Source organism: Misgurnus anguillicaudatus, chromosome 1 (genome assembly GCF_027580225.2).
Source record: "Misgurnus anguillicaudatus chromosome 1, ASM2758022v2, whole genome shotgun sequence".
Taxonomy (NCBI): Eukaryota; Metazoa; Chordata; class Actinopteri; order Cypriniformes; family Cobitidae; genus Misgurnus; species Misgurnus anguillicaudatus.
In genome coordinates, this window is record NC_073337.2 from 29,886,620 (window position 1) to 29,909,375 (window position 22,756).

The window sequence follows — 22,756 nt, forward strand, 5'->3', positions numbered from 1 at the left end:
GTATGGCAATATAAACATATCCAACGCTCACTAGATAACGTGAAATCACCTTCGAATTTGTAATACCCTCACGCTAAACAACGTAAAACAAATAGACATTACAGTGGAAATTGTCTCGTTTTAAAAGGTATTTGGGTGGCTCTTAAAAGAGCCGTTGGGGTTAATGTTACACTGCGGTCTTAAGCGCGCTCTCCGCGGATACGGCGGGCCAGCTGGATGTCTTTGGGCATGATGGTGACTCTCTTGGCGTGGATGGCGCACAGGTTGGTGTCCTCGAACAGACCGACCAAGTAAGCCTCACTGGACTCCTGCAGGGCCATGACAGCAGAGCTCTGGAAGCGCAGATCCGTCTTGAAGTCCTGAGCGATTTCTCTCACCAGACGCTGGAAGGGAAGTTTGCGGATCAGCAGCTCGGTTGACTTCTGATAACGGCGGATCTCTCTCAGAGCCACGGTGCCGGGCCTGTAACGATGAGGCTTCTTCACTCCACCGGTGGCCGGGGCGCTCTTACGGGCAGCTTTAGTAGCGAGCTGTTTCCTTGGGGCTTTGCCTCCGGTAGATTTACGAGCTGTCTGCTTGGTTCTTGCCATTGCTGCGTCTAACCTCTTCTGGAGTCAACGAAGAAATTGTACTGAGTTCTTCGCAGGCGGTTCTCTTTTAAAGCCCAGTACAGGCGAGTACGGTTACGCGATTGGCTAATGTGTGACATCTGAGTATGACGGCTGGCCAATGGCTGTGCGTCTCCTGTTTTCAAACGAGAACGAGTGGTTTCCCGCTAAAAGCCGTTTGTTTATTTGCTCCTACACATATTACACTTTCATATTTATATTTAACAAACACTTTCATCCAAAGAAACAGCAGAGGAATCACATAACATTACAGCCCTCAGCGTATCACATTTTCTTATACACAATGAACCAATTATCTATTTTATTAAATTATTTTAAAGTTGTTCTGTTTCAGAGAGCAAAAGTAACTATTTTAAGAATAAAACGATTTAGTAAGAAAACTACGTAAGTAATGACTGGGAAAAGAATGAACAACATAATTCCTTTAGTGTGTTATTGATTACAAATTTAGCGGGAGAGCTTGGGTCTAAACAGAGGCACTACCATGAAAGTCAAATTATAGAAAATATAGTGTGCTTTACTACCATAGCGGATACCACTTAAAAGTCATGATCTTCAGAAAGCAAATCATTTGATAAACCATTATTTAAATTTCCTTATTGCTTATAAATGTTTGAAGTGTGTGCTAACGTTATACGTGGTGCGTCAAACAGACAAGTTTATAGAAACAAGCTCTCACGTAGATTAAGTGGGTGGCTCTTAAAAGAGCCTTTGAATTTAAGTGAACTTGTGTTCATTTATTTGGTCTTGGCGGGCTTCTCGGTCTTCTTGGGCAACAGCACAGCCTGGATGTTGGGCAGCACGCCGCCCTGAGCGATGGTCACACCGCCCAGAAGTTTGTTCAGCTCCTCGTCATTGCGCACCGCCAGCTGCAGATGACGGGGAATGATGCGAGTCTTCTTGTTGTCACGAGCGGCGTTTCCGGCCAACTCCAGAATCTCAGCGGTCAGATACTCGAGCACTGCGGCCAGATAGACGGGAGCACCGGCACCGACACGCTCAGCATAGTTGCCTTTACGGAGAAGTCTGTGAACACGACCGACGGGGAACTGCAGTCCAGCTCTGGATGAGCGAGTCTTGGCCTTCGCTCTCGCCTTACCGCCGGTTTTACCTCTACCGCTCATGTTATTTCTGATGTAACAAACACAAACTCAGAAGAGAAATGTAAGTTATGTAGGTGGAGCCTCTCGTATTTAAACCCGTCTGTCAGTCGCCTATTGGGTGGATTCTGATTAAAACTGTAAACCAATCAGTAAACTTCCCTCTAAACTTCAACTCCACCCCCCAGTCTGCGTGTATCGTAATACAGTTAACAGGAATAAAATGTTTTATGTTAATTACCAGTGTTAAACAAAATAACATGATTTTGTACTGCATTGTCGTTTTAGTATTTTTATTCCACGGACCAATAGATATAATATTTATCTTTGTTGTTTTGTTTGTAAATATATTTAATGTTTGTTTCTTTTTTTTCTTTGACAATGCAAAGATCCATTTTAACCATGCCAAACCCATTTTTAATTTTGAATTTATTAATAAATTGCTATAGCTATATTTAGATTCAAGATGAGAAAATCGGATTGCAGGCACTTCTTTAACAGATTGCTGGTCCTAAATTCACGTAAGTGCTGCTACCAGTCCAAGATTAAATGGGATCTTGGAACAATTAATATATATTAACATATAATAATGATAATCCATTGTCTCAAGATCCACACTAGTATTGTTTTTTGTGAGGGTTGTTACGTAAATGTCCTGATATAAATAAGTCTTAGTTCTGGATTAATCTAAACGCTGTCTGGTTATTCACCGCTTGATGGTTTGAAACAGCCATTAAGTGCTTAACTGTGCCAGCTCTCACACGGCTTCATTTAACCGATCAAATTAAACTAGAGTAAAATGTAAACACATCATAACATGCAGATCTGAAACTCTTTCGTGAGGTGGTGGGTGGCTCTTAAAAGAGCCGTTTGTTTCCTCAGCTGGTGACTTTACTTCTTTTTGGGTGCAGCCTTTTTAGGCTTGGCTGCTTTAGGCTTCGCCGTCTTGGGCTTCGCAACCTTCGCCTTTTTAGGGCTCTTTGCTGCTTTCTTAGGAGCCGCAGGCTTCTTTGCTTTCTTAGGGCTCTTGGTTGCCTTCTTCGGGCTCTTTGTCACCTTCTTAGCGGCTGTGGCAGCGGGCTTCTTCGCCTTCTTCGGAGATTTCTTTGCGGCGGTCTTCTTTGCTGCAGCAGTTTTGGGCTTCTTGGCAGCTGCGGGCTTTTTGGCTGCGGGCTTCTTTGCTTTAGGAGCGGCCTTCTTGGTCTCTGCTTGCTTCTTGTTCAGCTTGAATGAGCCGGACGCGCCGGTTCCTTTAGTCTGAACCAATGTGCCTTTAGTCACCAGACCCTTGATGGCGATCTTGACGCGGGAGTTGTTCTTCTCCACGTCGTAGCCGGCGGCAGCGAGCGCTTTCTTCAGGGCAGCGAGGGACACGCCGCTTCTCTCCTTGGAGGCTGTCACAGCTTTAACGACGAGCTCGCTCACGCTCGGACCCGTTTTCTTCGCCTTGGCTGCAGTTTTCTTCTTGGGCGCTTTGGCCGGTGGAGCAGCTGGAGCTGGAGCGGTTTCTGCCATTCTTCTAAATAGATCCGAACTGTCACAAGAACTGAACTCGATCAGTAATGCTGGACTGCCGAGAGGCGCCGCGCGCTTATACAACACATGAGAACCTTATAGACTCAGTCTGTCTGTAACTGCGCGCCTTTTCGAGTTGCCAGCGACTGTGTTTTCTCCTCTGAAATATCGAATAAAATCCGTGGTGTTTAAGAATTGTATCGTTATGAAAACAGCGCGAGCACAGAGCTGAGATTCAGAGCTTTATTTAGAGACCAAACTTTACGGCAGTAAACTCTTTATTTTGGCACAATCAGATCAAATCCACACTGAGCATCTGTCTCCGGATAAAGCAGTGGACGAATGTCATGTGATTTGTGGTTTTGCAATCTGTATAATCATTGTATTATTTGTCTTTAATAATATTTAGAAGCGTTTTTAGTTTAGTTTAGTTATCTCTTCGTTATAACACATCTGTGTCCTTGTTTCCAAGTAGTGTTTGACTATACAGGACACAACATCTACGACTAAACGCAGCATTAGGATCTTCCCCAGTTTTTTTTTTTAAATAAGGAATGAATAAAAAAAATCAATAATATTGATTGATCATAACACGTTTTTTATTAAATTATGTAATTATTAAAACACAAGTTTAGACAGAACCAGAATATAAAATGACTGACAGGGAATAATGGTCAATGTCTTTAATTTATTTGTGACAAGAACTTGGTTGCACCATAATGTTCCTGTGAGAATCATTGTAAGATTTTGTAACTGAGGCAGTATGACTATTTAAAACATTTATATTCCATTATTCTAGATAATATCTATTGTTTAAGGATAACACTTGAGATCATGACATAATTTACGTGCCTGTCTGTTCCAGAAATCATTGGATGATCTGTGTAGGTTTCAAAATAGTTATCTTCAATCTTAAAACAATCAGATAATGTTTAAATTAGTGTTAATAATTCATATATGTAGTTTTATTTTCAAATAAATAACGTTAAATTGTTAAAATAAGTGTGTTTTGTTTGTGTCAATGATCTAGCATCTAAGATTTGAAGTTTATTTATTAATCTTTTTTTTTTTCTTTGATTGCTTGATTCAAAGCCTATATGAAGGTCAAGTCTAAAATATTGATATTAGAATGATATTAACATACTGCTATTGTTTTTGACCCTCTGTGCTTTATGATAATCAAATGAATAATAATGGAAATAAAGCAGTCTTGTGTGTTTGGTGAGGTGTTGTGAGAGATCCACGCCTTGCTTCTGTTACCAGGACTTGACACCAGGAAAATATAGATCAGAGTAAAATGTGTAAGACTATCAAACAAAACGAATATTTAAAAAAAAATTAAGGTGGAAATGCAAAGTTTAAAACGACCAGCAGGGGGCGCAAAAATGTTTCAACAGAACAATCAGGATTTGTTAAGTTGTTCATGTTTAGTGTGTTAAAACACAGTATTTTTCACATAATTTACTTATCTGTATAGCGCTGTTTTCACTGTTCTTAAAAAGTCCCTCCTTCAGAAATACATAACGAGTTCCGGGTTATGTTTCCCGAAAGCATCATTAGCCAACTACTGTTGTAAGTTTCGTCGTTACTGGTTAAATTCAACGATTTGGTATTTTCTGAAACCATAGTTCCTGAAGTTTCCTGAAACTTACGTTGCTCATGCTTTTGAACAAAATAAGCAAAAAACATGTACATTCTATATCCACCATTCAAAATATATATAAAAAAATATTTTACGTCTTTAAGTTTGTAAACATAATTAAAGTGCTGCATTTGAAAACTGCGCATGTGCACAGTCCGTACAAGCTTTAAGACCCTGAGGAATCCCTGGGAGGAGTGACGTAAGAGGGAACTTGCACATTAATTAAATATTATGAAACTAAACAACAGATAACTAAATCACAATAACAAAATCAGTCTTTCGATGCAATATATGTTATTTACAGCAGTAATCTGACATTAGGCCAATTTGCACAGATTAATTAGTACTTCACCTCCTGTACGTGACATCATCAACTATGTTGTAAAACCAACATGGTTCAAAAGACGAATGTGTGACAAAGTTACTATGCTTTCGGGAAACAGTCCTGACAAGGTTGTTTGTTTCTCCAACTATGTATCGTAGCCTACTATTTTGGTTCAGCAGCGAGTTATGTCGTTGTTCGGGAAATGCACCCCAGCTTAGCTGGCGACTGAAGTATTAGGCTACTTTGGGCGGAGTTTAGTCAAAATCTGTTTTATTGACGTCATTCAACCGGGAAGTAGAGGGCTGCAGTCCAAACCGGCCGTTCGTTGTAGGCTTTGAAAGGGGAATTCTGTTAACGTAAATATATTGCCTGGATGTGAACTTTGAGTTTTATCTTTTTATGTTGTAACAGCAACATCACACTAACGTTGGATCATTCACCGTTATTTCACGGAAGCATGCAACCTTATTATTATAAAACTGGACCTTTAAGAGATAACCTGATTAATTTGTGCAAATTAGCACTTAACCCTATTATGCGTTTATATTTCACAAAGTCAATTATTACAGCAGTTGTTGTAAGGTTTTAGCTATTTTGCATATTTTTTTTAGATAAAAGTTCATATCTAGATCTCTTTTTTTAGTCTAAATGGTTCTATGAACCTTTCAGTTTCACAAAATATTTTTTTGTGGTTAAACATTTCTTCAGATTATAAAAAGTTTGCCATTTTACTGTACCTTTGACTAAAGGATGTTTTGATGACTTTCTTTACTGATCTTTACTGTAAAATAGTCAACACTTTTTGTCAAATCAACATAATTTGTTAAGTTAAAGTAACATTAAAATATAAGTTAATCAGTTTCTATTTGATTTTATATTGTCAACTTATCACAAAGTCAAAACTTAATATAGTAAGTGGAATTAACTTACATTAATAAGTGGATTTTTAACTTCATGCTGCTTTTTTACAGTGCATAAAGCAACTCAGCAAAAAATTGAAATATGATTGGTTAGACGACCCTTGCATTTGGGTCAATTGTGTTATCCAACATTTTAAGTTAAAATATCCCATGCTTTCCAGATTTCACCCAAAGAAGGGTTGCAAAACAACTAAGAATGGGTTATTTTCAGCCCAGCAGTACAAATGTGTATAAATAATGAAAAATTAGTTACTATAAATGATACAAATAAAAACACAATGTCAAAAAATACGACAACTTGCTAACAGCTTATCACGCCACTCAGCTTTGTTTAATTTCAAAACTCAACAATGGCACAAAAGATGAAGTGTGTTTTTGGATGTAAGGAGAAGAAATCCAGCCTTATGGAAACAATGGATATAGTTTATTATCTGGGGTACCAGCAGAGTTTTGCGTGTGTGTTTGATGCGCTGGATTTTCTCAACCGGATATGAGTTGCACGCGGTAAGTAAGACTTCTGTCTTTTGTTGTAAATAGTTGCCTGCATATTATATAAATGACACTAACATGTAGTGAATCATAAGTTAAACAGTGTTGTATAGTGTTGCATGACTCGTACTCGCTCCTCCCGCGGTATAACTCCTCCTTCTTCATTTATTCGTACGTTATCGGAAAGATTCGGTAAAGCTAATCTTTCTTTTATAAATCTGATTAAACTAAAGACTCTTCGGAGATAAAGGATGCCATACTACTCTATAGGTACTCCAGATTAACATCAGAAATGCAGAAACAGCGTGTGTTACGTGAGCTTTAATATAAATACCCCACAAACTAAGTCATTAAGATTAATATTTTATAATCGCTTGAAGTCACTTTTTCTGTTTCTCTCCTTTTTTGAAATGCACAATACAAAGAGTTGATTTGATTTTCAGAAACGTCCAAGATCAATTGTGCACCAATTGATCTCATTTAAAAAAACTACCTTTGCCACCACAAACTGACAAACCTAAACATAATAAAACATCAACAAATGAAGACTTCTTGAAGATGAAGGAGATTTGTTTTGTCTGTCTGTGTTACAAATTGTAATGGATTTCATATATTTCACTTTTTCGAAGATGCACAAGGGTCAGACAGACTTTTTTTCAGTTATTGCGCTGCTTAAATAGTTGTTTGTATATATTTGTATACTCTAAGTGGGTTGGGAGAAGACAAAATGGAAATAGGGAGCTGTTTGTTTTACTATTTGTTTACACACACACACACACACACACACACACACACACACACACACACACACACACACACACACACACACACACACACACACACACACACACACACACACACACACGATTAAATTACCTACTGTTTTTACATTGTGGTGGCACATATTGTTTTTAATTATTTTGAATGTTGTGAAACATAAAACACAGAATGCAGTGTCATGTAATGCAGTAATATCTCAATCAGTGACTCACATTTTATTATTAAATATGAAAAACACAGCGGTCCAGACCTCAGTGGCCTCAGCTGGCTACGGTCAAGATCATAAGTTGACAGGAAAGGTTGATGATCGGCTTCATGGTACCGACTAGGCCTGATCTCATGGTTTGGTTTTGTTAACTCAAAACGAATCCTGTAACCCTGAGTTTTACTATCTTCATGCCCTGGGTTTGTTTGTCTGGTGTTGTCCTGTATGGCCGTTGCGTTCGCCCCGTATTGTTTTTGGTTTAGCTTTGTTTTTTAATGCCTGGATTTTTTGTTTGTGTGTGAATAAACTTGAAGCCGTATTTGGATCATCCGCCTGTTTCTCCTTTCTTCACACATTGCAATTAAAATCATATAATATATGATCTTATTTTTTTTAGATATCTTTACAGTTTTTTACGATTGCTATGACAGATTTTTCAATACTTTTAACAAGTTTTCAAAACTCTTAACACAGTTAGCACTACATCCACCTGTGTAAGCTATACTATTAACACATTTCTTGTTGCTTTAACACAAAATGCATACAATTAACACAAATTTAAAATGCTTTAACTTCTTTTACAGACAAGCTCAAACAAGACCAAAACAATAGATTTTTAATGTCAAATTTACAAATGCTTTAACACAGCATGTCAAAACAGATAACATCATGTGCTAAACCTCACTTATAGTCAAAGTAAACAGCTGTTTATATGATGAATTGAAACATAAATATATTCCCTGTATTTTATTCCATTGGGATTGAAAAACAATTTATTGTACCAATGCACATATACTGTACAAATCACAGCTGATTCCCACCTAGGAAACACACTCAAGTTCTTTCAATTGCATGACTATATAGTATACAATAGAGTAAAGGAGGGCCTCTTTAGGTTGATCTTGTGTGGAAAAGGAACAATATGAGCAACACAAAAATAAGATATATGTCTGCACGAGCCAGCGGAAGACCACCAGGACAAGGGAGAGGTTTTTCTCTAGTCCCACCTGGATGCAATAGATGGTGCATTCCCAGACATCACACCTGAACACTGTCAGAGGTGGATAAGACATGGCAAAAGGTTCTTCACAAGATGCCTTGCCAGGGAAAAATCAGGTGTTATGTGAATGAGAACATGTGGCCAAATAGAAACGCAATAGATTAGATGATGAGATTTTCTTTTTTACTTTATTCTTCAGTGGCTTTTCTGTTTGTATTTGTTTATTTTTACTTTTTTACTGTAAATGGAAGTAATATTGAATATCTTGCAGTAATGTCCTGTTGTAAATACTGTAAGTTCTTTACTGCAGCAATTACAGTATGTCTACTTTTTTTATAAAACGTACTCTAAGATGGATGATTCATTTTTGTCTTGAATTGCTGCAGCAAAACAATCATAATACATGCATTTACTAAACCCAACTAAACAAAAATAAAAAAAAGTTTTCAAAAAAACTCTATAACCTATAATCTATAGTCTATAATCTACTACAGTCTATAAGGACAGACTTACAAATAAACTTATGCAGTTTTTGTTTTTCCACCTTATGTTTGTGTTTTTCATGACATTTTGTTATGATTGACTAAATGTTTCTGTTGGAAGAGAACATGTGTTGGTGATCTGGTATAACTAGTTGATTCTGAAACATGTTTACAGTATTTTGGTAAACAGTGTGAGAGTTTAGTTTACAATGTGTGATTTTGAGGATAAAATTAACTGTTTTGGCAGTTGTGTGTTTTAGGTGTGTTGGTGCGTTAAGAGTTTAGAAAATTTGTTAAAAGTATGGAAAAAAGTGTCATAGCAATCGTAAAAAACTGTAATTACTAATTATTACCAGTGTAAGAGTTAAATGTGTGTTTAATTTCTGAAGTGTTCCCAGCAGGCAACTTGATGTTAAAAATTGCCATCAACATTGAAATACAATAGACAGGTCTAAAACGCAAATCAAACTGACGTTAAAAACTTGATGTTCATTTGACATCCACGCACCTTTCAACCTCCAAAATAACAACACAAAAGCAATGAAATCAAAGTAAAGTTTAATTTAGCAAACTTGAAGTCAATAATACAAAGTTAGTTTTAAAATGTAATGCAAATATTCTGATTGTCTAGTTGCCCGGCCCTTTTGCCTCCCTTATGGCCATATCTGTCAGGAGCAGACCGCAGAAATACTGTAAAATATTTGCTGTAGTTCTGCAGTTGTTTGCCAGTAATTTACTGTAGATTTAAATTGATGTTATTTACTGGCAATAGTTTGTTTTAAGTCCAATGAACATTAAAAGTCTTTATCTTTACAGAATAAAACTAAAATAACAGCCACATGCAAAGCATTCTAGAAATCCTCATCAAGCCTTTTCTGTTTTTTTCCTTCAGATTTTGGTTCCCAGAATGCTTTGCATGAGGCTGTTATTTTAGTTTTATTCTGTATAAATAAAATCTTGTTAATGTTTAATGTTCATTTAACTTTGAACAAACTGTTGCCAGTAAAAACATCAATATTAATCTACAGTAAGTTACTGGCAAACAGCTTACAGTATGTTACTGTAATTCTATATAGTGTTTTGACAGTGTCTTTGTGTTTCTTGATGTCAGTCTCAGATGATGATGGATTTGACTGCTGAAGAGCACCTGGATTAAATGCAGTAACTGTTATTACTTGTTTTAAACAATAGCATCAATGACAAGATTTACAGCCACTTATATACCAATCCACCAAATCAGTGAAGCTCTCTAAACAAACATTGATAAACACCTAATCCTCGCTGTTTAATTCAAGTGAGTCACAGCAGTATGATAAGGTCACAGCCAGGTAACCACAGTAACAATCAAATAACACACACACACCCAGAAATACACACGCTACTGTGTTAAATGTAATCAAAGTACAGAGGGATTTTCTGTACCACAGCCGTGCATTAAAAAAGTACAAGAAATAATCATTGCACAATATTGTTCTTGGTAAAAGTTTATATAGCATCCACTTCCTAAAGTGCCCGTCGAAGGGGGAAATATCATGTCTGCACCCAAAGTCTTTTTCGCAATTAAATAAAAAAGTAATTTGTTTTGGAAAATTGTGGTATTTTTTTTACAAATTAATTATCTGTGAGCTTCATTATTATTATTATTATACAGTTTTGTACAAACACTATAGGACACATTTCTCAATACTTAGGTCACTTTTGTAAAACTCTTCACACAGTTCACCAACTTTCAGCTTGTTAAAGCAGTTCCTTTAACATTCAAAATGCACTACAACTACCAAAACAATTTATTCAAGTCTCAAATCAACTCATTCTTCCAGAACACTAGCAAAGGTTGACAGCGGACCAACACATTTTGTCACCCACAAAACACTGACCTGAAAAACACTAACAACATGTAACATTATACAATGTTTTCTCTGTTTATAATTCACTGCAATATATTTTACTGGAATAATTCAGACATGATGCAGAATTCTTCAATATTTTATGTAGTTTATTTATTTTTTTATTTTTTGCACTGAGTAATTCCAAAATACAAGAATTTGTGTACCTACGGTGGCCCTGAAGTGCAAACCACAACAACAAATTACTAAACAACAACAAATTAAAAAACAACAACAAATAAAAAACACTACAACAAATTAAAAAAACACCACAACAAATTAAAAAACACTACAGCAAATAAAAAAACACTACAGCAAATTAAAAAAACAGCAAATTAAAAAACACTACAACAAAATAAAAAACAAATACAAAATAAAAAAAACACAACAGCAAATGAAAAAAAACACTACAGCAAATTAAAAAACACAACTACAAATTAAAAAACACTACAACAAATTAAAAACACAACTACAAATTACTAGACAACAACAACAAATTAAAAAACACCACAACAAATTAAAAAACACTGCAACAAATTAAAAAACAACAAATAAAAAAAACACTACAGCAAATTAAAAACCAATACAGCAAATTAAAAAACACTACAACAAAATAAAAAAACAAATACAAAATAAAAAACACAACAGCAAGTTAAAAAACACAGCAAATTAAAAAACACAACTACAAATTAAAAAACACAACAACAAATTAAAAACACAAATACAAATTAAAAAACACTACAACAGAATAAAAAACCATAACAAAATAAAAAACACAACTACATTAACTATTCATTCAACTATTATTGTAGCAAATTGCTGTCTTATTCAGTTTTGTATTATGTTATGGTTTTGAACATAATTTTTGAAAACAGTATGTAAGCATGTGCAAATTGGCCTGTATGTATAAAGAGTTCTGGCAGTTGTTGTGTCTGAGTGAGAAAAGAATTCATGAAAATTGAGGGATTTAGTCATTGAATGCATTTTGTGCCAAAGCAATGATAATTGATCCTCAGTTTAGCCCACATAGACTTCTGTTGTGCTCACTGTTTGAAAGAGTTTTGCAAAAGTGACCTAAGTAATGAGAAATGTGTCCTAGCGTCTGTAAAAAAACGAATGTGTTTTAATCAAAAACGCAAATCTCATCCCCTACTCGACGCGATCTCTCTTTACGTCCAGTCATATGGTACAGCAGGTGGGTGGGGTCCGAAAAAAGATTGCAGCGATTAGCATTTGGCAACATCTAGCAACTTCCAGTGGTCCAGTCAGTTCTTAATCGACAAATTCAAGTCCAGCACTGCCGGTTTCATTCAGATATTTGTCACCACGGGAAAAAAGACAATTGCTACTTTCATTTCATGGTTCATCAATGCTTTTGAAGCAGTGGCTGCCACGTCACTACAGCGAAAGCTTTGCTGTTGAATGGACATTAGAAAGGACATCAAGTTGTTGATGTCAGTTTGATTTGGATATTTGAACCGTTATTTTGACGATAATCTCACATCTTTTTAACATCAATTTGCCCCTGGGACATATTTCAAATGAGATGTGGCCTGATCAAGTCTTGACTAACATGTAATGTCAAATTGATATCAAGGTGCCTGCTGGGTTAATATTTACTTGAGACATAAATGATTATGAAAATAATTGCAGCACATTTTGTTTAAAAAAAAGCAATTGGCAAGGCCTCAAAGCAACTTTCACACTGGTCCTGAGCCATCAGGTCGTTCTTACTGTCGAGTCCTGCGCGGTGTCATAAATAATTATAAAACAATGAACAATAACTAAAACAAAACAGAAGATGAACTCAGAGTTCTTGGTGTTCTTCTGAAAAGAAATCTGAATGGTAAATCTAAACATCTGAATGGAAATGAGTTTCAGTTTTACATAAAATGTATTTGTGTATGAATTAGGCAATTCGAAAGGAAATAAAACCTGAAATGTAGAGAGAATACAGACCACTTCAGCTTCAGTCTTCACTGTTCCTGCAGGTAAACATGAAGGTTTTCATTAGAATTCAAAGAGGTTTTGCGTATTATTTTTTACTTGTACTTGCACACTATAAAAACCAGTTAACCTTACTTAAAAGTTCAAGTAACTAAAAAAACCTGCAGGGAGTACTTAAGATATAGCCTTGCTTTAGTGATTCATTGTTAGAAAGTATTATTTGATTTGATGATTTAAGTTATGTAGTATAAACTTTCAAGTTTATTGCACTGTTAAGTATTTTTATGAATTAAAATGTTGCTAAAGTGCTAAACTCCTTTATAAATCAGGCATAATTCAAACTAAACAAAGATGACAGTAACTTTTCAATGTACAAAATGTTTTCAACAAAATTACTGCAAATGTTCAAAGATGATTATTTTAATGAAAGTCAAGCACACAAGTTACTACATTGAAACATTGATCACCGTAAAATTGACTAATACAGACAAAACTTATTTTCAATATAATCTCAACTAAAGTTAAACATCTGTTAATTCTTATTAAGAATGTTTGTGCATGTATGAAATAAATCAGATTGAAGTGAAGATGGTTATGGTGTTTTTAAACGACTTGTTTAGGCTAGTTTTTTTTTACATTTTGCTTGATTGTTTTAGGTTAACATCACTAATTTAATAAAGTTTTATGCATTTTATGCAACTTCATAAAAACTAGTAAGACGTGATAGTAATTAAAGTTGACTAATTATATACAGTTAGAATAGAGTTAAGAGTAGATATGCAGTTAATTAGAATTTATAATGAAAGTTTATGAATGTGTTTGATTTAATAAACTCTTTTTGTTTATTATTTAGGATTCACTGCATGTTACTCCATCACCAATGGAAAGATTTATTCATTTTCTGCTTTTCTCAGGTCAGTGCACTGTGTAACTTTAAATATTCTGTATGGTGGACTCATACATTATAGACATAGCCAAAGTTCATTCTTAAATGTTTCTGTATACTATATAACGGTTTACACTATGACCCACAATGTGCAGCATATTCAAACAGAATTTACAGGGTACGTATGTAACAACAGAGTAAATAAATTAATATTCTGGAATTAAATTTGTTTTGTGCAGGTTTTAATATAAAGTTATTTAAGATTATGTTAAGAGAAGGTTTATAATATATAAAAAGACTTAATAATACTTATAAAAATATAAATGCAGTAGTAATGTTAGGGTTATCAATATTTTTCCAAATATATTATTTTGTGTTCTGCAGAAGTCACACAGATGGTGAGTAACAGATGACAGAATTTTTATTTTCTGGAAAACGACAAACCCAAACTAAAACTTCTGCAGCTCTTAAACCCTATGGTCTATATTCATAATTCTGGTCTTGTTTGAAAATAAACATTTGACATATTGTTGCCCAATATTCATAACAACTCTGAGTAGTATAGTAACAGGGTAAAACAAGGTAAATATACATTAAATGACTTCCGATTTTCTTTGAATAACATTCGTTTAGCAAAAATAAATAAATAAATGTATGAAATTGTAATGCAAGACACCTGGGGACACCATATAGGTAAACTGAATGTCAGTCCATGTTGTGATTCAAATTTGGAGGTGATACTCCAAAAAATGCAGTTTCTGTGAGCTTTTTCTAAGTCCAGACGTTCTTTCAAAAAAGTGCACCTGGAGACTCCAAATAGACACGATAACCAAATGACATGATAATCAAATGAGAATGAGTCAGGACTACATACTTCATAATATATACCAATTCAGAATTTTTCTGCCCACCAAAGCACATAGAAAAAAATGATTTCAGAAAAAAAAAACTATTTTGAATGTGGTCGCTCATGGATGGAGTCCAGATTCCTATTCTGTGTCAGTTGAAGGCCTATTTTACATCACAACAAACAAACAAACAAACAAACAAACACACACACACACACACACACACACACACATTTAACTACTTTATTTAAGTCCACAATTCATAATACATATACATAAGGACATAAATGTTACAGATACAAAACATTGCTGAGGCCAGATCCACCAGTGTGAATCTAATGACAATTTAAACAGCAGATTTATGGATACACACAACACCTTCTTCTCCATATATGGCGACTTCCAATGATGGAGGATATTGAACGATATTCGGCCATTTCCTTTGCCCTTGCTTTTGTAAAGCCAACTATCCTGAACCCCCTAATGACGAGCCTATGCACATGCCCCAGGCTGCCAAAAATGAATACCAAGTATTGACATTTATAGCCAACGCCAGTTATTAGCTGTACAAGAGGTTGATATTTTACTAGCTTTGTTAAGTAAGCCTCCTCTAGACATGAATCAAAACAGCAGCCTACTTCCAGGATGAACACATCCTCTTTGTGCTCATCTATGATTATAATATCAGGCCTGGTGGCGTTTAAATCGAAGAACACAGACAATGTAAGACATCTGGAAAAAATGTGTTGATTAACAACACGATTTACATGTATTGACGCATTTGGAGAAAATAATAATGATAAATTCTCAGATAAAATGTCCACTATCCTATCATGCTAGGAAACGTAAAGACTTTTGTAATAATGACAGCCATTTAATATGTGTGACATAGATTCTATTACTTGCTCTTGCCCATGATGTATACACCATGATGTGTGGGAACGAGGATACCAAATTGACAGATTAAACCTTGTTGGATATACCTGAAGCCTCGCCTTAACTGTAAAAATCAATATATCTTCATCAATAGATGAGTTATGGAAGATTGTGTGTGAAATGGAGTGATCTGCAGAAGGGATACATGCAAGCTTTCCTTGGATTTTAAGTCCTCTCCAATGTCTCTGACGTTGCTGATGTTTAATTAACAACAGAGACGCGCGACTGTTTCCAAGAGGAACTGGATGGTGCATATCATCTTGCAGTAATGTTGCAGTCACAGTGATGTTTTTATCCTTAATCATTACTTCATGAGGTACAGCATTTCTAATATCAACTCCAGACCACTGCAGGTCAACACCAGTCCAGTTGCAAAGATCGTTGAGATCCGGCCAGTCCGATCTAACCCAAAACCGGCGGCACGAGTGTCAAGTTTACCGTTCGCTTTCTTACAAAATCCTACGTCCACTTCAGGCATCCTTCATGCATGCCATAGTGTGGACAGATGCCTGCACTGGCACATCAACTGCCTCGAGTTGTGGGCTATATGTCGTGCACTTGGTTGCCTTATTGACGAGCTTTGATGAAAGGATGCATTAGTATATCAACCGCCAAGGGGGGCTCTCATCACCTGTCGCATCTTGCCTGTCACCCTCTCTTTTGAAGTCCAAAGAATCTGAGGTCCCTTTGTGCTGTTCACATTCTAGGGTCACTAAATGTAGCAACAGACCTGCTCGCACGAGCAGCACGCCCTAGCAAATGGCGACTCCACCCCCAGTCAGTTCATCTGATTTGGAGACGTTTCGCCAGGGTGCAGATCGACCTGTTTGCCTCTGCGGAGACGACCCATTGTTGACTGTTCTATTCACTAACCAAAAGAACACATGGATGCACTGCGCTTTCTCACACAGACACTGTGAAAAGTCAGAGAGGACAAGGAAAACAATTTACTGGTTGCTCCAGGTTCCCAGAACTCTTGCTCCCAGCGACAACCCCCCCCCCCCCCGCCAGATTCTAGAGGAAGGACCTTCTTTATCAGGGAGGGAGCACAATATGGAACATGTGTCCTGTGGTATCTGAACGGGTTGTGTGTTCTAAGTGATTTACCACAAGTGGTATCTAACACTATTGCTGCAGGTTGAGCATAATCCATGAGACATGCTTATACGCTGAAATGGAACCTGTTGTGGTGTCAAGTGGTGTTGTTCTTAACAAGAAAATCCCAGAGAATGCCCAATCAGTGTTGTGCTTTCTTACCTTCAGCATCAGTTGAAGAAGAGGCTGTTCCCCTCAACCATTACAGTTGACATTGCTGCAATCTCCCCTCACCATGCCTCTGATAAACGGCAGGTCAGTGGGACAACACAACCTGGTCATTAGGCTTTTAAGGGGTGCGCAACAGCTAAATCCCTCGCAGCCCCCCTCTATTCCTCCTTGGGACCTGTCCATGGTGCTGAAAACCCTCCAGGAGGCTCCCTTTGAGCCTCTGCAGGCAGTAAGTATCAAGTTTCTCACAATGAAAACTCTGATCCTGGCTGCATTGGCCTCCGTACAGAGGATAGGGGAACTCCATGCATTTTCGGTCGATGATTTGTGCCTCCAGTTTGGGTCTGCTGCCTTTAGCATAACACTAAGGTCCAGGCCCGACTACGTTCCCAAGGTTCCCACCACTCCCAACGGTGCCCTTTGAGGAGGTACTTTATTGTCATGACTTTTATTTGAAATTAAAGTTTAAGTTTATACCTAATAGTATATTCTGTAGAGGTACTCTGTTGTTACAAATAGGTACGCTGTAAATTCTGTTTAATTATGCAGTACATTGTGGGTTGTCATCTAAAGCATTACCCTATTTATTACTCTCAACAGGATTCTGGACGTTCACACAGAGCAACTCAAATGAATATATTCTCATCCAGGAGAATAAGACCTGGGCCGATGCAAAAGTTTACTGCAGAAAGTATCACATCGACTTGGCCTCGGTTGCAAGCAATGAACAACAGACACGTCTACGAGAAGCAGTTAGTGCTGCACTGCCTCCACTGGCTTGGACTGGACTGTTCAGACGCAATAACAGTTGGCTTTGGACCTATCAATCTGAGAAATTGACATTTGCATTCTGGAAGCCTGGAAGGCCAAACAACTACAATGGAAAAGAGGATTGTGCTGTCATCAATGCCAGTGGATGGGTGGATATGGCATGCAGTGAATTATTTCCATTTTTTTGCTACGATGGTAAGAAACATGTCTATATAATGTATATACTTTGAATAGTGAATCCTTTTTACTAAAGCGATATTGCTCCAGTTGGAGTATGACATGGCTCTATATCAGCATGGCGCTGATTAGACGAGAGACACAAGGCAGTTTGTCGGCACAAATCTGTGTGTGTAGACAAATCTTCATGACAGTGGTCTCCCATGGTAGAAATAATGGGCCCTATCTTACCCCCGGTGCAGTGCTTTATGCTAGTTTCAGCCTGACGCTGTTAGCATTTTCATGTCCAGCGCCACGCTGTGCAAATGGATGCGCTGTGCAAATGTGCAGCGCATAGCAAATGGACTTGCACCCATCTGTTGGCCCATAGGTGTGTTTGTCTGAAAATGAGGTGTGTTCAGGCACATTGTTGGCGCATTGTTATTTTGGGGTAACTAGAAACAATTGTGCCATTGACCAACTAAAACCTGCTCTAAAATCAATGGCATAGTATTTAGTATTTATTTAAAGGGTGCGTTAGTAATATGTGTCTATACGACTTCAGGAGCATTTATGAAAAACTGATGAGTTGAATCAGGTGTGTTAAAACAAGGAGACATCTTGTGTGAAAAGGATAAAACAAATTACCTAATTCTCATCTTATTACAGTGAGCGGAGCAGGCAGTTTTGTTTTTATCCCTGAATTACATTCACGGTATGCTGCTCGGATCTACTGCTCACAGTATCACACAAGCCTGGCCACCATTCGAAATCAAACTGAAAATGACCTGCTGCTGAATATGATGGCAGGATATGAAAATGCATGGATTGGTCTATTTAAGACTGGCTGGTGGTGGTCAGATGGAACAAGTTCTGCCTTGTTCCCCATAAACTGGAGCGCAGGACAACCTGACGTGACTGGCCTGAACCCACTTTGTGCCGCTACAACTCTTAATGGATTCGATGATCGACTCTGCCCGGAGACCCTCCCATTTATCTGCTTAAAATGTACGTTTCATGAGTAAAAAGATTAAAATTAATCAACAGTTTTTGAATTTCACCTAAATAAGTCACAATTGTAAAAAAAATATCTAAGTATAAACCACTGTATTTTTTAAATTAAAAATAACAACTGACAGTAAATGTTCAAATGTATTTTTTACAGATAAAACTTGTTGTTTGTTGCTGTCTGTTCATTACTGATTGGTGTAATATTCTAACAGATACAAAGAGTCAGATTGTGAGAGTGGAGGTGAAATCGAGTCAGAATCTAAATGATCCTGCAGTGATGGAGATCATCTTACAGTCGGTAAGAAGACACATTATACCACTTTTACAAGATATCATATAAGTCTTGAGTGAATGTGTTTGTGAAAATGTGAAAAATCCCACAGATCATTTATTAGAGTATATCAAAAATGCCTCTATTTGGGTGACATCAAAAACAAAGTGTTTCTGTGCGTGTACTTTTAAATGCAAATGTGTTTAACTGTGTCTCTCACCTATTTGAAGCGTGTTTATAATTTATACAGAGGATGAGCACTTTCGATTAAAAGAGATCTGACTTCTGTGAAAACAGGCCTGACAGTTTAGCAACATTAGCACTATACAGTGTGTGAACAAACACATTTAGATGATTTGCAGACATTGACATGATAGAAAGTGCAGTTAGATTATTAGATCAGAACTGGTGGTGTAGACTCATCTTTCTGAATGAATTATTATGTAAATTCATCAATGGACCAAACCTTGTCTGCAGGGTATTAAAAAGTGGATTGGTTGGATTTTTTCGCCTTACATTTATTTTCTTAAGGAACAACATATTAATGCATCACAGTAGAAATAATGACACGGGGGTCATGCAGTGACAAAAAACGGTTTGGCAAGATGAGAAAAGCAAAAATCTTAAAAAAGCACGCATCAGGTATATTCCAAAGCACAAAGTGTATTTATGTTAATTTTATGAAATAAAAAATTTCATTTGCACCATTTTTTGAAAGTTAAGACTGAATAGACCTGAAAATGACAAATGCTGTAACCGCCAATTGCGCCAAAGAATGAGAAATATTCAATATTGTTTCCACCTTGATGGCATTTTAAAAAATCATTTTAAAACACAATTTTATTAGTTATTTCTTAATGTAAATTTTCATGTGTTTTTTGTAATATTTGTCTGAAAACAGCTTTGTTTTTTAAATAATCTTTGACAAATTATTTAAAAATGAATGTAAAAAATATTTTTTTCTAAACTAGATGATTATATTTTATTACACATATTTTTTACAAATATATTTATTTTTTCATAAAAAAAATTGACACACACCGGTTACACCACATTGACATTTTTGCAAATATCCCGCAAATATTTTTCAAAATGAAATAAAACCAGATGTTTCAGACTTGGTCCTCAAAAAAGAGAATGTATAGAAATAATCTGCAAATTTATTTTGAAAATTTAATCCTTTTACATTTAATTGAATCATATGGACACAAAATATTTAACGTCACGTCATTGACCCATGAAACAATTTTTATAGGCACAATCTAACCCCAAATATCAACTGTGACAATATATTGACTCATATATCGGTCAACTACTGGTATATATTGTTGACAAATCTAGTTAAATAAATCAATAGATACTTGACTGTTGATTTTCCCCATTCTAGCCCATTCTATATGAAAAATATGTGTTTTTTTACCATATCTACTTATAGTTCATTTTTTTAAGTATTTGTACTCCCTATGTTTTTATCCTATTAGTGTAAAGTGTAAGTTGTCTGGTTAGTTTAGGAAAAGTAAGAGTGTGTGATGAGTACTCAAGATTAATTCTGTTCTTCAGATAAAGAAGAAACTGAAGGATCGTGGGATAGGGAATGACACAACATTGACATGGAGACTGCAGCCAGATGGAAATGTTTTCTCATCAAAAAATGAGACTGAAGAGAACCTTAACCCCTGTCCAAACACTTTCTTTTAAATATAACAGTTACCATATTTAATATTTAGGACTGTTAGTCATTTAAATGAAATTTATTTGAATTTAACTGGATAAAATGTTGTGTGCACACCGCCAGTAACTTACGCTGACAGACTGACACAATCTTGATCATTTAAATTAAAGCTTGGTGACTTTGGGCAATACAAGCGACAGTGAACATTGGCAACATGAAAGTGAGTGTGTCCAGCTAATAGAAAATAGTTAAATGTTATGCAAATTATCCTTTCGGAGCGACTTCCAATGAGAGTGAAGCAGTGAAGTTTAAATTGTTTGTTTATTGTAGTAAAACTAGAGAACGTCTTTTAACGACTTCATTGAAAAGAGATTTCTGACACACAGCGGCAAAGTTTCTGGTGATCTGCACACAGCATTAGAAGTCATTTTTTGTTTTTATTATTGTTTTAATTATTATTGTCTGTCATTGGACTGCTATATCTATTTTGCAGTAAACTTTGTCATAGTTGAGTAGATTTAGAGTCTGTACACATGATGAGGGTTCACGTTCTGTATTCTTATTGTCTCTTTATATGCATACACAATTTTTTGTTGAGGTGTGATGCTTGTAGTAGCAGTAAGGGTCGCATGCATTGACTGTAAAGTCTTTAAAAGAATACTTTGAATTTAACAAAAAAATATAATAAACCTAAACCTGCATGCAGGGCTTCACTTTTATTATTTTATTTGCTTAAACTGTACTTTGATTAAACCCAGGGCCGGCGCCACCTATAGGCAGAGTAGGCAATTGCCTAGGGCCTCGAGCTTAGAGGTGGGGCCTCCATAGCCATAAAATTCCTATATTCTAATACACCAATCAGGATGGACAGCAACAAGTGTCTCTTTGTCTATTGGCTATAAATGAATTGTCACTCACCTGTAGTAAAACCACTTATGTGGGTCCAGCAGCTCCCGCCCTCTGAACGTAAGATAAGATCGATATGCAAACAAGTTTTTTCTGCAAAAAGTCAATGATTTATGATGGCGCCTAAACGAGTGCATCCTTTGGGGGCTGCTAAGCGAAAGGCAAAGCAGGCACGCAAAGAAAGTGCAGAGCGTGATAAAGGTATGTGGTTTGTCATCATCTTTTGAAGTAATGTAACCTGCCAAATCCGGATCATTCACTTTATTTTACTGACTTTGCCGGTTTAATCTGACTGAGGCGACCGTCGTAACGCGTCCACTCGAGACTGCCAGACGTGATGAAACTGCGCGTATAATAACATCACGTCAGGAACTGATTTGCATTATCCCAGCTAACAGTTTTTGGTTCCCAAAATATTTTCCTAACGTTAGTTTTTGGTTCTAAAAACGTTCCCCTAACGTTAGTTTTTGGTTCCCATAACGTTATTTTTTTTAGGTTTGTTTTTAGTTAGCCAAGAAAGTTTTCTTTACAGAAATAGAACGTTATTTTTAGGTTAGTTTAACGTTATTCTAACATTATGATAACGTTAGTTTTTATAATATATATTTGATAAATATTTTATATTTTTTCATGTTTTAGGGGCCATTCACATGTCGCGCCTAAAAACGCATGGAAAATGCTAGACATGTAGGTTATTGTCACATGATCTGCACGCTGCGCTTGTGTCATTCTGAAAAGTTAAAAGCCTGGAAAAATGAGCGCGTCGCGACCGCGGCGCTTCCAGAGCACACATACTGCGCGCCTACATTTGAAATAATGAACTTGAGTGCGCAATAGACGCAATATGTGAATCACTGCTTCCACAGTACTTGTGTTTGCGGCGTCATCTCTCCTAACTCCAAAATAATTCCATGATATAGCTGAAGTGCTGTTCCTTTTCACCACAAGGTCTTCGTCTGACAACACATTTTCCTCACTCTTCTCTCCTTTCTCCACCATCGTTTTTGCTAACAGGCACAGTGTCGCAACTGACACCTCACAAATCAATCTGAGCGTAGCTGACTTGGGGGTTCCCCTGATTTGCCTAATAGCATGAACGCGCAAACCATCCGT

The 22,756-nt window shown here is 36.6% G+C and overlaps 4 protein-coding genes across 4 annotated transcripts; 1 reads left to right on the plus strand and 3 right to left on the minus strand.

Annotated features, from left to right (window-relative positions):
- Positions 1-130: 130 nt before the first annotated feature.
- Positions 131-630, minus strand: LOC129431929 (histone H3). Its single transcript, XM_055190052.2, has one exon. It carries the CDS (start codon positions 588-590, stop codon positions 180-182), a length of 411 nt encoding a protein of 136 aa, XP_055046027.1. The 5' UTR covers positions 591-630; the 3' UTR covers positions 131-179.
- Positions 631-1,317: 687 nt separating this feature from the next.
- Positions 1,318-1,785, minus strand: LOC129431971 (histone H2A-like). Its single transcript, XM_073869391.1, has one exon. The coding sequence runs from the start codon at positions 1,751-1,753 to the stop codon at positions 1,367-1,369; it is 387 nt and encodes a 128-aa protein (XP_073725492.1). The 5' UTR covers positions 1,754-1,785; the 3' UTR covers positions 1,318-1,366.
- An 835-nt stretch (positions 1,786-2,620) lies between these two features.
- On the minus strand, positions 2,621-3,320 carry LOC129431921 (histone H1.5-like). The gene has a single exon (XM_055190042.2). It carries the CDS (start codon positions 3,242-3,244, stop codon positions 2,621-2,623), a length of 624 nt encoding a protein of 207 aa, XP_055046017.2. The 5' UTR covers positions 3,245-3,320.
- Positions 3,321-13,747: 10,427 nt separating this feature from the next.
- On the plus strand, positions 13,748-21,305 carry LOC129431904 (C-type mannose receptor 2-like). Its single transcript, XM_055190027.2, has 5 exons — positions 13,748-13,834; positions 17,457-17,822; positions 18,453-18,791; positions 19,007-19,092; positions 20,626-21,305. Exons 1-5 carry the CDS (start codon positions 13,801-13,803, stop codon positions 20,761-20,763), a joined length of 963 nt encoding a protein of 320 aa, XP_055046002.2. The 5' UTR covers positions 13,748-13,800; the 3' UTR covers positions 20,764-21,305.
- Positions 21,306-22,756: the final 1,451 nt, after the last annotated feature.